This window comes from Nicotiana tomentosiformis, chromosome 11 (assembly GCF_000390325.3).
Source record: "Nicotiana tomentosiformis chromosome 11, ASM39032v3, whole genome shotgun sequence".
Lineage (NCBI taxonomy): Eukaryota > Viridiplantae > Streptophyta > Magnoliopsida > Solanales > Solanaceae > Nicotiana > Nicotiana tomentosiformis.
The window spans coordinates 33,410,712-33,426,085 of NC_090822.1; the positions used below are offsets into that span (position 1 = coordinate 33,410,712).

Genomic DNA, 15,374 nt, shown 5'->3' on the forward strand with positions numbered 1-15,374 from the left:
CTTAGTTCATAGATTTAGATGCTCATGATTTAGTGACACCCTGATGTTTGGGGCTCGTTTCCGTGTTTCAAAAATTATATTTAAAGTTTATTTAGTTTATGAGAAACTCAAATGTTGAAATGTTTTTATTAAATTCTTATAATCAGTTTAGTAGAAATATTTTGGGAAGTAGGCTTGCCTTGTAACACGATAGGTGCCATCACGACCATGGTTAGATTTTGGGTCGTGATAAGTTGGTATCAGAGCCTAGGTTACATAGGTCTCATGAGTAATGAGCGGGTTTAGTAGAGTCTTGCGGATCGGTACGGAGACGTCTGTACTTATCTTCGAGAGGCTGCAGAACCCTTAGAAAAAATTTCACATTCTTGGATTCTTATCGTGCGTTCTGTGTATTTTAGTAACTAAACATCTGTATTTCATTCTCTCATAAATGGTGAGGACTCGTGCTACCGGTAAAGAGGGTCAGCCACCAGTTCGGGCCGCAAGAGGCCGAGGCCGCGGTAGAGGCCGTGGTAGGGGCAGAGGTGTAGCCCGTATAGCAGCTAGGGTAGTACTTGCAGATCCACCGGTTGTCCCAGATCAGGACCAGGTTCCAGTCGTTAATGCGCCAGCTCAGGCACCACCTGTGCCTATTGTGATTCCAGGCTTTCAGGAGGCCCTAGCTCAGATTCTGACAGTGTGTACCGGCCTTGCTCATGCGGTCTCTATTTCGATGGCCGCAACCACTTCTCAGGCTGGGGTAGGCACTCACACTCCCGTCGCTCGCACACTCGAGCAGGTTGTTTAGGGACTTCAGACATCGGAGGCACCACCAACCCAACCGGTTGTAGCTGCACATGATTATGTGGTTCCTGCTATGCCTGAGGATGATTAGCGTAGGTTGGAGAGGTTTGGGAGACTCCAGCCGCCGCCTTTTAGTGGAACAGAGAGAGAGGACGCTCAAGATTTCTTGGACAAGTGTCATAGGATACTCCGTACTGCTGGTATTTTGGAGACTTGTGGGGTCTCATTCACTACCTTTCAGTTTTCTGGGGCTGCACTCAGATGGTGGGAGACTTATGATAGGCGTAGTCCTGCTGGCGCAGCACCCCTTATTTGGCAGCAGTTCTCCATTCTTTTTCTGGAGAAATTTGTACCTGAGTCCCGAAGAGAGGAGCTGCACGGGCAGTTTGAGCAGCTTCGCCAGGGTGAGATGTCTGTTACACAGTATGAGATGCGGATCTCCGAGTTAGCTCGTCATGTGGTCTGGTTGGTTCGCACAGACCGAGAGAGGATTAGGAGGTTTATAGATGGCCTTGGTTTTCAACTTCGATTTCTTATGACCAGGGAGAGAGTATATGGGGTTACCTTTGATGAGGTTGTCGACATTGCTCGATAGATTGAGATGGTTTGAGGCCAGGAGAGGACTGAGAGAGAGGCTAAGAGGCCTCGTGGTCAGGGTGGTTCCAGTGGTGCTCCTCAGGGAGGTCAGTTTCAGCAGGACCAGTTTCAGCAGAGTCAGTCATCATTCAGTGCATTGCCAGCACAGGGTTCTCATTATGCCCCGCCCGCTCAGGTATCATCGGGTAATTCTTTTGGGAATCAGGAGCAACAGTTTCGTCAGATGAAGGGTTGTTTCGAGTGCGGGGATTTTGGTCACATTGCGAGATATTGCCCTAGGATGTTGGGTGGGACTCCGCAGTGGAGTACTCAGCCTCCGACTACAGCACCAGTTACCTCACCACCCGCCCAACCAGCTAGGAGTGGAGTTCAACCAGCTAGGGGCGGAGCCCAGTCAGCTATGGGTCGCCCGAGAGGGGGAGGCAGATCAGGGGGTGTTCAAGCCCGTTTCTATGCCCTCCTAGCCAGGCCAGACACTATTGCTTCAGATGTTGTGATTTCAGGTATGTTCTTCTATTAGACTCGTTCGAGGACGAACGTTTGTTTAAGAGGGGGAGAATGTAACGACCCGGCCAGTCGTTTTGAATATTATAACCCCGTTCCCCATTTACTGCTCAATTTATGCCTTGCAATTGATTTATGACTTATCGGGTTAGTTGGTTCGGGTCCGTAAGGAACTCGGAGTGAAATGAGACACTTAGTCTCATAATTGAAAATTTTAAGTTAGAAAAGTGGATCGGATATGTATCTATGTGTAAACAAACTCGGATTCAAATTTTAATGATTTCAATAGCTCCGTATGGTGATTTTGGGCTTAGGAGCGTGTCCGAAATATTATTTGGAAGTCCGTAGAGGAATTAGGCTTGAAATGCCAAAAGTTTAATTTTTGAGAAGTTTGACCGTGGGGTTGACTTTTTAATATCGGGGTCAGAATCCGATTCCGAAAATTGGAATACCTCTGTTATGTCATTTATGACTTGTGTGCAAAATTTGAGATCAATCGGACGTGATTTGTTAGGTTCCGGAGTCGTTTGAAGAAATTTGAAATTTCAAAGTTCATTAGGCTTGAATTGGGGTGTAATTCATGGTTTTATCATTGTTTGAGGTGATTTGAGGATTCGACTAAGTCCGTATGATGTTTTAGGCCTTGTTGGTATATTTGGTCGAGGTCCCGAGGGGCTCGAATGAGTTTCGGATGGCTAACGGGTTGGATTTTGGATTTGGAACTATATTGGAATTTTTCTGATTATTCTGGTTTCCTTCATCGCGTTCGCGAGTGGAGCCTCGCGTTCGCGAAGAGGAACTAAGAGGCTGAAAATATTTTCTCTTCGCGTTCGCGAAGGGTGGACTGGGTGTGTATCGCGAACGCGAGAGGTGTTACGCGTTCGCGAAGAAGAGAGGAAGCAACTTAGGACCCTAGGCACTAGACAATTGGTCTACGCGTTCGCGTAGGGGATGTCGCGTTCGCGTAGTGAGGGGGGGATGAAGCATCGCGTTCGCGATGGGTTGAACCCGTTCGCGTAGAAGGCATTGAGGCAGAGGCATTTGTGCTTCGCGAACGCGAGGGTGATGTCGCGTTCGCGAAGAAGGAATTGGACGGGAGATTTTTTTGTGCTTCGCGAACGCGAGACACTCACAGCGTTCGCGAAGAAGAAAAGCCTTGGTAGTGAGTTGGAGCTTGGATTTGAGGCGATTTTGTGTGATTTTCAGAGAAAACAACGGGGTAAGTGATTCTAACTCGGTTTTGATTAAATTACACGAATCTATTATTGTTTTTATCAACAAATTAGTGTTTTGGATTGAAAATAGTAGAAATATTCATAGACTTTAATTGAGGATTTGAAGGTCGAGTTGTGGTCGGATTTGAGTAATTTTGGTATGGTTGGACTTGTGGTTATATGGGGCATTGGATTTTGTGAGTTTTATCGGATTCCGAGACGTGGGGCCCACAGGTGATTTTTGGGGCGTAATTTCGGATTTTTGGAAAATATTAGTATTTTGTTATGGAATTAATTCCTATATTTTTTGTGAGCTGAATCAAATTAATTGTGAATAGATTCGGAGCATTTGGAAACCGAGTCCAGAGACGAGGGCATCCCGGTGTAGGATTTTTACGCTATTAAGGTAAGTAACAGTTTTAACTCTGGCTTTGAGGGTATAAACCTGGAGATTTGACATCCCGCGATTGTTTGGAAGTGATACCCACTCTAGGTGACGAGCGTGTGAGTGTGTACCGCAAGGGATTGAGACTTGGTCCGTCCCGTGAGGCCTAATTAGCTATTATCTGTGGTTATGTATTTATTTGTTGTTGAACTTGTTTGTCTTCTTGTTAGAGATCATGCTTAGGCTTTATTCATGCTCACACTATTTGTATTGAGTCATAGAAATTATTGTACATGTTACCTCAGTCTCTATTATTTGTTAATATGCTGTGGTACTTGATGTGGGTTATGTTCCCTTATTTGTTGGTGATGATGAGACTAGTGAGGTACATGAGTGAGTGAGGCCGAGGGCCTGGTTGTGAGGATATTAATACCATAGCGCGTGAGTTGTCCGCGTAGCACGTGAGTTGACCGTGCGGATCCAGGTATTGATATTGATTGAGTGAGGCCTAGGGCATGGTTGTGAGGATATTAATACCATAGCGCGTGAGTTATCCGCGTAGCACGTAAGTTGACCGTGCGGGTTCAGGTATTGATACCGTAGCGCATGAGTTGTCCGCATAGCACGTGAGTTGACCGTGCAGATCCAGGTATTGGTATGATGGCACGTGAGTTGTCCGTGCTTAGCGCTTGGGCGTTGGGAGCCCCTCCGGAGTCTGTACACACCCCCTATGAGGGCAGAGTGTTGAGTGTTTTGAGTATTGAGTGCTGAGTACGAGTGATGAGTGATGGAGTGACACTACTGTGAGGTTGTATTTATTTGTGTTGTTGCTGCATTTATCTGTTAAACTTCTTTGTGGCATTTACTGAGTTATAGAATTTACCTGTTTATTTCTATTTATTTTTAAATTGTGAAAAATAAATAATTGGACTGTTTTACTTAGCTCGTCACTATTGCTCAGTTCCTTAGTTATTTCTGTTACTTGCTGAGGTGGTTGTACTCATGCTACACCCTGCACTTTATGTGCAGATTCAGGTGAGTTAGAGTGCGGCGATTGTTGATTTCAGGCCGGCTATATGTGGAGATTACAAGGTAGCTGCTAGCGTCCGCAGGACCTTGTTACTCCTTTTATCATTTCTTCTTTTAGATTGTATTGACAGTTTGACAGTTTCATTTCTTTGTTCATAGATTTAGACGCTCATGACTTAGTGGCACCCCGATGTTTGGGGCTCGTTTTCGTATTTCAAAAATTATATTTAAAGTTTATTTAGTTTATGAAAAACTCAAATGTTGAAATATTTTTATTAAATTCTTAAAATCGGTTTAGTAGAAATATTTTAGGAAGTAGGCTTGCCTTGTAACACGATAGGTGCCATCACGACCATGGTTAGATTTTGGGTCGTGACACAAACACATGAAGCGCGTCTGACCATAACTATGGAGATATGGACATTACTATATACCAGAAACACGAAGACCATAACCATTGCACAATCAACCATTCAACACCCCAATAGCAATCTCGCTTGAATTTCGCTACAAAGCCCAAACATAACTGCATCGGTGTGCAGATAACCAATAAATCACAACCCATCACAGGATAGAAGAGTAACACATGAGACATATCAGAACACGAATGTGATCCACCCTAACCGATAACATGCCCCTCCACAATAATTGTGCTGAGTTGAAAAATCTGACCTGATTTAGAACACACATCCTTATTAGACCTACTAGTAGCCTCCAAATCAATTCCGATCCTTCTGAAGTAGGTAGATAGCCTCCGAAAAGCCCAAAATAACATATCTATAGTACATACCATCAGTTGCCAACCTCTTAACATACCTTCACCGTTCACAACCGTGGAACAATCTGCCTCGAGAACCCTCTTAATTTTCAAATCCCTAGAAATAACAACTAAACCACTACTATGGTTTAAAGAAAAGATAACTCGATACTAGTGAAAGAAATAAAAAAGAGAAGCTTATTAAGAATTTGGATTCAGACTTCCAGCTCTAAGCTTTCTCTCCATTGTGATGCCTTATTCTGATCGGGCAACATCTTCTTATATAAGAAAATTTCATGATGACTTCTCGATTTGGTGCTAGATTTCCATGGCAAAACTAGATTTTGCATTTGCAGAGATGAGAATTCGTCATTCTAAGTTTAGATTTTGTCGATTCATCATGGAAAATTGAGACTTGGTGCATTGTCACGACAGTAATGAATCATAGCTCGATCTTACATTTCTTTGTTGTATTTTTCTTGAAGTTTTTTTCTTCTTCTTTCATGCTGCGCACAACAATTGTTGTATAATTATTCCTGCAAAATTAAGATACGAATATGGAGGAAGCATGATAATTTACATGCTTTTATGAGATAAATTATGTGGTTAAGATCAAGTAAAATGCACTTATCAGATACACTCGATCATGCGAGCTATCTCCACAACCTAGAAGTAAATAGTCCCCATCTCTGCATCTCGGGCCATAGAAACCTGAATTCCATAGTGCAAGCTCGCAATAAACCTCCACACTCTCTTTGCATTCGTGGGAAGTATGATAACTGTATGACGAGACAGCTCGGTGAATCTCGCTTCATAGTCGGTCACAGACATATGACCCTGTTGGAGCCGCTCGAACTGATCCCATAACTCCTCCCACTGTGCACTGGAATATACTTCTCTAAGAAGAGGTGGGTGAATTGATCCCAAGTCAAGGAAGGTGAACCTGCTGGCCTACTCAAGAGATAAGACTACCACTATTTACGAGCCTTTCCCTCTAACTGAAATGTGGTGAAGTCTACCCTGTTTGACTCCACTAGTCTCGAATTATACATCCTCTCCTTGCAACGGTCAATGAAATCTTGTGCGACCTCTGACTGCTCAGCGCTAAACGGGGAGGATGAAGCCTGGTAAATTTGTGAGGCTGCTTTTGCTCTCAACGGTTGCGGCCGTTCGGGTCTTTGCTCTAGTCGCTGCAACCGACTGAACTCCGCCCGCATGGAGTGCACTTGGGATCTGATAAACAACAACATCGTGCCCTGTCGCATGAGCGGTAGGTGTCTGTGCTCCCCCTCCCATCATAAGTCACAATGACTTGTACTCATACTACAATATATTAAATCTAAGATGTAAAACACATTCAAAATTTCATACTTAACCAAAATAATTTGTCATGGTTAAAGAAAAAAGTGAAAATTCGTATCGTTAAAAGCCAACTTTGTTTGAAACTAAGGCATAATAATAATTATTGTTGTTAAATGCACGTACTATATGTTGAAATAGGGTAACATCCTCTGTGCGTCCAATTAAGTTTGATTAACAACAGTACTTCACTTAAATACATTTATAAAATATCTAGTATGGTGAATAGGTTCTTTGGCGGGTCATAAAAGTCGGAAAGCTGATTCTCGCCATCTTAATTCCCTTTGTTGAGAGAATATTTCACCTAGTGCTTTATTTTACCGTAAAAAGAAGAGAGAAGCGTGGGTTCATTTTTAATTGGTGCCGTTAGTATAAATGTTGCCCTTTTTATTTATTTTGATAATTATGAGATTTAAATAGATGTTAGCCAATATTATGGTTCACATGGCAAAAATCTACAAGTCCATGAAAAATTACTTGAGATAATTGTACTTGACCGGATCTTTTTCCCAAAAAGGAAAATTGTGTTATATCTAATCCAAAAATGGCAGTTTGGCAACTTTTGTATTCGAGTGTGTCTATGTGTGCGTGTTTTTTTTCTTTCTAAAGTTGTTTGGATTTTCTTAGGGCACATACAAAGAAGAATATGCGAAATATATTCCAAATGGAATCTGATTGAGAACTTTCCAAATTGGTAACTTACAGCTAATTGATTTCCTTTGGCCTCTTGGACGAATAGGTGGTTCGTGAATATTATTACTAGTTCTACATCTACTTTAGGTGAAAAAATAGAAAGAAGGTTTTGAATCCCATCTAACACAAAGCAGCTTAGATCCATATCTTCTTTTCTCATTCCCATATCATTTACCAAAAAAACGAATATCATCTTTTTAGTTTCCTCTGGCTCAAAAGCACAGAAAATTGTACCCCTTTCATTCTTTTCGACCCGAAGAAAGAATAATGATTAATAGATTTGACCTTAATATATCTATCTATACTATTTACTATCTATATCTATACTATATTAAAAGTACAAAGACCCTTAACAAAATATCGTTCGCATTTATTTTGCCCTTTATAAGTATATTTTATATTGGATAAAATTGTAATACGTAAATACAACAAACCAAAATTATCTAAATTGAACCAGTAAATAATGTCAATTTAGACTTAGGATTCTTTTACCAAAATTGTGTCGAACACGTAATAAGCAGGCAGCTTTAATCAATATCTCTAACAAATAGTATCCAAGCAATTACGCTCACACTAGATTTAGGATTCTTCTTCCAAAATTTGCGCAGCAATTAATGCTAGAGAACTAGTATTCTTTTACTAAGATTTCTGTATAACATCACTTTATAGTCTTTAAGTGCCGCCAGTTAATATTCACATTTTAATTTTCTTTTGGACTAAATTTCATTCAAGACTCTTTCGCCTTCCCCCATAGAAAGCAACCACAACCACAAGTACAACACATAGGTAATTTTTGGTCTCTCTTTGCCTTGCTTTTCGTTTTTGTCGAGTGTGTATTTGTTTGATACGTTACTTGATATGCTTGTTGTTGTTCTACATAACTTATTTGTATATTTTTTTCTTTTGGTTTGGATATTCTTGAACTTAAAAGATATGAAGTCTAATTTGTAGGAGTTTCAAAAATTAAACTTAGGGATGGCTGTGTTGCTAGACGAGACTAAAGGTCAAAGCCAACTCAAATCATTTGATAATTGAGAGTTCAGAAAAAATCTCAGAGACCTTTGAATTCAAAGGTCTTTGAGTTGAGAGTAAAAGAGATACTTAACAAAGAACGATTAGTTATTTTTTGACTTTTTATTGGTTATGTCTTATTCTGTGATGGCTGTTTAGAAAGGTGGTATTGGGAGCTAGGTTTGGAGATTTAACTTGGATGTTTTAGCTTGTATCTATGGCACTGAAAAGCAAGAATTTTTTTGTCATTTCACTTTATGCAAAACCAACCAAGCCACATATCAAACTATGCAGCAACTGAACAAGTTGTGATATCTTCTATTAATTTTGTGATGACAATATACACTCTAATAAGCCTATTACATATAAATACTCTTCAATTAACATTTCAGTGATAATATATATATATATATCATCTTTTTATTTTGTGATGTCAATATACGTACATTCTGATGATACTATTAGTTATAAATATTATTTTATTAATATTCTCTTGCAGAATTTATACTGTTATTGGGTTGATCACGTACACTTCTCCTTTACTAAATGAACCATGTGCTAGCAAATGATAGTGTTTTAAAGAAGTTTTAAACATTTGTAGTACCTTCAAAACAGCTTTTTCGAAAACTTATTAATGGAGTAGCAATCTTTTTTTTCCATAACTCATCTTTTTTTCTTGATTGTATAAGCTTTCTTTGACTGATACAGATGTTATGATCTTCATTTGTCAGTAAACTACGTTGCTTGACTATTATAACTTGAAAAAACAGGCGTATGGGATATCAAAGTAATATAATACATTTTAGGAAGTCATTCTGGTTGAGTGCAGTTGCCCAAAAAAACCGGCAGCAAAATTAAAAGAACAACAAATTATGTTATGGTAATTACGTTATGGTGAGTTTAAACACTAAGATGCATGTTCTCAGGGATAACTTTTAATAAAAATTAGAATGTTCTTTACAATTAATCATCATTTGTTAGTTTATACATATCTGTTGATAAGCTAGCTCTGCTAAGTTGATATAAATAGTTGAATATTCATTTTTAACATAAAATGTCATACATGACTATGATTTTCGTAGCAAATCTAGAAAAGTCTGATACTATAATCATACAACTTATAGATAAACAACTTATTTCAAGAGTCTATATTTATCTAATTTAGTCATTCTAACCGGCAAAGTCTTAGTACCCACTTTATACATAGATAAGACAAGAAAGTTATTTTTAACAAGATTTGTGTCTCCTATTAGTCTCACTACATAGGAATGAGAAATGTTGTATTTATGTAATCGTCACGCATACTGAAATAATTTAGAAAGAAATTTTTAGGTAGAATACGATACAATCGAATTAAATTTTTGTAAGGATTGTTTGTACGTATTTTTCGAATTTGGATGCCTTATGTGATACAAAGGTATTTATAGGATAAAGGTACAAGTTTTAGCACCCTCATAAATTGAATAATATGTGGGTAAAGAATTATATAATCATACAAAAATTTTATAATAACTAACATGAAATATATATGTGTGCAATGCAGGTATCCAAGTGGATGTAAAGCTAGGAGATCTTTTTATATTTCAACCAGAGATCATTTATATAATATTTTTGTATGATGAAGCAAGTATCCAAACAAACTGAGGTAAGAACTACTCTACCCAAACTCCTAAAAATAATTAACGTTTATCAGTTTTAGGAACGTACAATTTTTCAATAACTTTTATTTTATAACACAGACACATATTTTGGATAGTATTCAAATTGTTTTTAAAAAATTATTATTATTGACACATAATACTCGCGCAACACACATACTCAAAGACTAGTATTCTGAAAAGTCGGAATTGGTGATTTATATATACATGGAGTATAACAAAAGTGGGAAGCCTTTTAGTTAAAAATTAAATTACTAAAATCCCTTCTTATTACCCTAATATCCTATTTAACATTATTAATTAAAAAAGATAAACACCTAACTCCAAAGAGAAGCCAACGCTTCATACGCTACAACAACCACGAGTAAAATTTAAAATGGTGCCCTTTTCTCTTGTAATTTCACGGGTAATTCCAGAAGAATTGTGTTTGCCATTGAATTTCACAAGTCTTAAGACATGGGGGTTTTGATTACTAAGAAAGAGGAAGAAATAATTGACAAGTATAGTCCGAGTTATTAATGGCCAAAGCAATATGCGCAAGCGGATGTTAGTTCTTGCCCGGGAAGAAGATAATTTTCACAGGTACTACACTAAACATTTATGTACATATATATCATATACTTAATAGATATTGTCTTGGTTTTAGAGTATGCCAATTTTCCCGTGCCGCAATACAACATATGCATGTGTAATGTGTGGCATGCCCTTTTGGAAGATTTTCTAGATAACAATATTATTGGAAAGAAAAATACAATCCCCCAATATTATATTGTATGCACTTTTCACTTATACTATATGACAAGGTGGGTTGCTCTGATGGTAAGCACCCTCCACTTCCAACCAAGAGGTTGTGAGTTCGAGTCACCCCAAGAGCAAGGTGGGGAGTTCTTGGAGGTAAGGATGCCGAGGGTCATTTGGAAACAGCCTCTCTACCCCAGGGTAGGGGTAAGGTCTGCGTACACACTACCCTCCCCAAACCCCACTAGTGGGATTATACTGGGTTGTTGTTGTTGTTGTTGTTGTTTTTACTTATACTATCACGATCCGAAATTTTTCACCGACGGGACCGTGATGGCACCTAACATTTCACTTGCTAGGCAAGCCAACGTTAGAGAATCATTAAACCAATTCCTTATTCCCATTTAGTAATTAACAATAATTAACTACGATGAAATATAATAAGTACGGAATATTATAAAACTATATTAATTACTACCACCCGGATCTGGAGTCACAATTCACGAGCATTCTAGAATTTACTACAAGTAATAGTCTGAAAGAAATACAACTATCTGAATGAAAGAAACAGTAGAACAGAAAGGATAGACGGGAACTTCAAGGTCTGTGAACGCCGACAGATCTACCTTGAGTCTCCGGACAGTGGACCAAAAGGATGACTAAGTTATTATAAATAATTTAAAGGAATAATTAGTAAACATTCAAGTAATTTAAATACAAGAAAATTAATTTTAAAGCTTTAAAAATTATAGAAAATTATGATGAACGCTTGTATAAATCTTGTAAATTAAATAATGATGCACAATGACATTTTAAAAGTATATATGCTATTTAAAAAATATGAGGGCAGAATTGGGTATCAACATCTTTCCCTCAGCTCTTTTATCATTATTTACTATCTCGTTATTATAGTTTACTGTTTTCTAATTAGTTTAAAATAATGTTAAGTTGTATTTGTTATGTCTCTATTGTTGTTTTATTTCTCATGTACATAACAATATATTGTATCACATGCTTTTCATTTACGTTTTAATATCATATAAACTTAGGCACGCCTTAAATAATATAGGATCTTAATAGGGAGCTTAGCTAGTAGTAGATGCTTAGTTCGCTAGTTATAATCTACTCGCTAATTATTGTATTTCACTCATCTGTCCTTTCCTTAAAAGATTTGCAAAAGCCCGAAACTTAACAAAGGTAGCAACTCAATTTCAAAGAAAGGAAAATCAGACCTCAACTTTATTGTCAAAAAGGAAAAAAATCAGAACTTCAAAAACTGTCGTGCTTAAGGAATTTTCGGCTAATAACCTCTTCTTTGAATACTTTCTGAATCTTAGGTAATTTTAGGCTCACTTTCTTACAAAACACCCCTTAGAATTACATAAATAACCATCCCCAGAATCAAAGTATTTTCATGACTCAATCTCTTTTATAAACTAATAGAATCTAGACCACCTATATACCAATTTCAAAACTCTTTCAACATATCTTATGAACTTCTTCATAAACTTGCATCCCTTTAGTATCTCACATTCTTTCTATCAATATCATACTCTCATTTTAGGTATACGGTAAGCAGCATTCCTTATCATTAATCGAAGCATTTCATAAATAATTGATCCTAACTTAGTCTAAATCCTATGGAGCTACCTTATGTAGATTTTAAGGGGTGCCTAACACCTTCTCCTTAGAAGAACAAGTACCCTTACCCATAATCTCACGGGTTAGCATACCAATAAAGAACATGACTTAATAATTAAATAGGCACCCTAGTATACCTTTAAATATTAGGTGGCAACTCTCTTTCATCAATTACAGGGAAACCACAAGTTGAATCCTGTCTTGACTAGTACAAAATAGGGTGCAATAGTGCATACACAAATGATTCAGTCTATGATTTATGACTTGATCACACGAGTGTTCTGTACTTGTTGAATTTATAAAATCGTACAGGTTATAACAAGTATCAATTATAATTCTTGTTTCTTTTACCTCGCCTAGGTTAGTTATGATACTTGCTGAGTACATAAGGTCGGTTGTACTCATGCTACACGCTGCACTTAATTGTCCAGATGCAGGTGTTAGACCTAGTCATCAGTAGTGGAGTTGCTTGTTGTACTGATCATCAAGAGACGAGGTTGAACTGCATTCTCGACCGTAGTCTTGGCGTCTCTTTTCTTACGTATTGATGTCCTTATTTTAGACAGTAATGTATTTGGCTATTTTAGACTTGTATTTATATATTAAAGCTAATGACTCTGTATTTACCAATTCTAGGGTATTTTATCATTTATTGGTATTACTATGCTATGTCAAGGATTTAGACTTATGTTGATTCTGATATTTCTGCTATTTTGGTTCATTATGATTATATCCGGCTTGCCTAGCAAATGTGTTATACGCCACCACGACAGGTTAGGATTTTGGATCGTGACAAGTTGGTATCAGAGCTCTAGGTTTATAGGTATTACAGGTCATAAACAAGTTTAGTAGAGTCTTACGGATCGGTACAGAGACGTCTATACTTATTTTCGAGTGGCTACTGAACTGCTAGGAAAAACTTCACTACCTTGAATTCTTGTCATGCTGTTTTATTATTTTTGAAGTTTGAACCTTGACTCTTCTATTCTCTCATAGATGTTGAGGACATGTGTAGCCGGATCACGTGGACGGGCACCAATACCACCAGTTAGTGTCACGAGTGGCCTGGGCTGCGGTAGAGGCCGAGGTAGGGCTCGCACTATAGCTAGAGCAATACCTGTTGAGCTTCCAATTACTCCAACTAAGATTAGGTTCCAGATACTGTTGAGTTGGTGGGAGTAACTCACGTGCCAGTAGTGCCCATTAATATTCATGGCCTTCAGGAGGCCTTAGCTTAGAATTTGACTGTGTGCACGAGCCTGGCTCAGGCGGTTTCGATCCCAGTTGCACCAGCTACCTCACAGGTTGGGGGAGGTGTCCAGACACCTGCCGCCCATACTCTAGAGTAGCTAGATCAGGGTTATCAAACACTGGGGGTATTACCAGTTCAGTTGGTTATTGCTGCCCGAGCCGAGGTTGGTCCACCTATTAATGATGAGGAGCAGAAGATGTTGGAGCAGTTTGGGAGGCTTAAGCCTCCGGAGTTCAGTGGAGGGGAGTCAAAGGATGCTTAGGATTTTCTAGAATAGTGTTAGCGGATTCTTCACACATTGGGTATTTTGGACACCAATGGGGTTGCCTTTACTACTTTTCAGCTAACAAGGGCAACCTACATATGGTGGGAGACTATTGAGTTAGGAAGGCCAGCTGGCGCCACTACTTATGTGACATGAGTTCTCAGTTCTCTTCTTAGAGAAATTTGTTCAACATAGTCGTGTGGAGGATTTGCGTAGGGAGTTTAAGCAGATACGCTAGGTATGACTGTGATCCGGTACGAGATGAGATGTGCATATTTTGTAAGTCTTGTTATATGGTTGGTTCCCAATGAGAGGGAGAATATTATGAGGTTCATTGATGGCCTCAACTATAGTTTGAATTATTGTTTGGCTCGAGAGGTTGAGACGGATGCTAGGTTTGACCAGGTGGTCGAGATTGGTAGACGCTTAGAGCAGGTCCCCAGGCTTGAGCGTGAGGAGCGGAAGGTCAAGAGGCCTCGTGATTCAGGTGGTTTTAGCAGTGCCTCATCTGGAAGCCAGTCACACTCCAGGAAAGTTCGTCTATATAGGCCCACTATGATGTTAGCACCAACATCTACACCACCCACACAACAAGCTAGGGGTGGGACTGAGGCAGTTTGAGGTCGCCCTAGAGGGGGAGGTCAATCAGGTGGTGGTCAGGCCCGTTGCTATGCATTTTGAGCCAGGCTAGAGGAAGTTGCTTCAGATGTTGTGATCACATGTATTATTTCAATGTGCCACATGGATTCTTTGGTATTATTTGACTCTAGTTCCACTTATTCATATGTGTCATCATAATTTGCTCGTTATTTTGATATGCCTCGTGATTCTTTAGTCATTCCTGTTCATGTATCTACACCAGTGTGTAATTTTATTATTGTGGACCATGTATATCGGTGATGTGTGGTGATTATTAGGGGTTATAAGATGAGGTTTATCTTTTAATACTTAGTATGGTTGATTTTGACGTGATTTTAGGTATGGATTAGTTGTTGCCATATCATGCTATTCTGGATTGTCACGCTAAGACTGTGACATTGGCGATGTCGAGGTTGTCGAGGCTGGATTGGAGGCTCCCTGGATCATGTTCCTAGTAGAGTGATTTCGCATATGTGAGGGATGTTAATGCTAATACTCCTACCGTTGAGTCTGTTCTGGTAGTGAGAGACTTCCCATATGTGTTTCCAGCAGACCTGTCGGGCATGCCACCCGACTGGGACATTAATTTTGGTATTGATCTAGTACCGGAAACTCAGCCCATTTCTATTTCACTGTATCGCATGGAACCCATATAGTTGAAGGAGTTGAAGGAACAATTATAGGAGCTACTTGATAAGGGCTTCATCAGGCCTATTGTGTCACCTTGGGGTGCACCGATTCTATTTGTGAGGTAGAAGGACAGTTTTATGAGGATGTGTATTGACTACATGCAGTTGAAAAAATTTACAATTAAGAACAAATACCCACTACCGTGCATTGATGACTTAT

The 15,374-nt window shown here is 38.9% G+C and overlaps 1 protein-coding gene across 1 annotated transcript; it reads left to right on the top strand.

Annotated features, from left to right (window-relative positions):
• Positions 1-430: 430 nt before the first annotated feature.
• Positions 431-13,883, top strand: LOC117274646 (uncharacterized). Its single transcript, XM_070188978.1, has 4 exons — positions 431-778; positions 875-1,357; positions 1,400-1,883; positions 13,756-13,883. Exons 1-4 carry the CDS (start codon positions 431-433, stop codon positions 13,881-13,883), a joined length of 1,443 nt encoding a protein of 480 aa, XP_070045079.1.
• Positions 13,884-15,374: the final 1,491 nt, after the last annotated feature.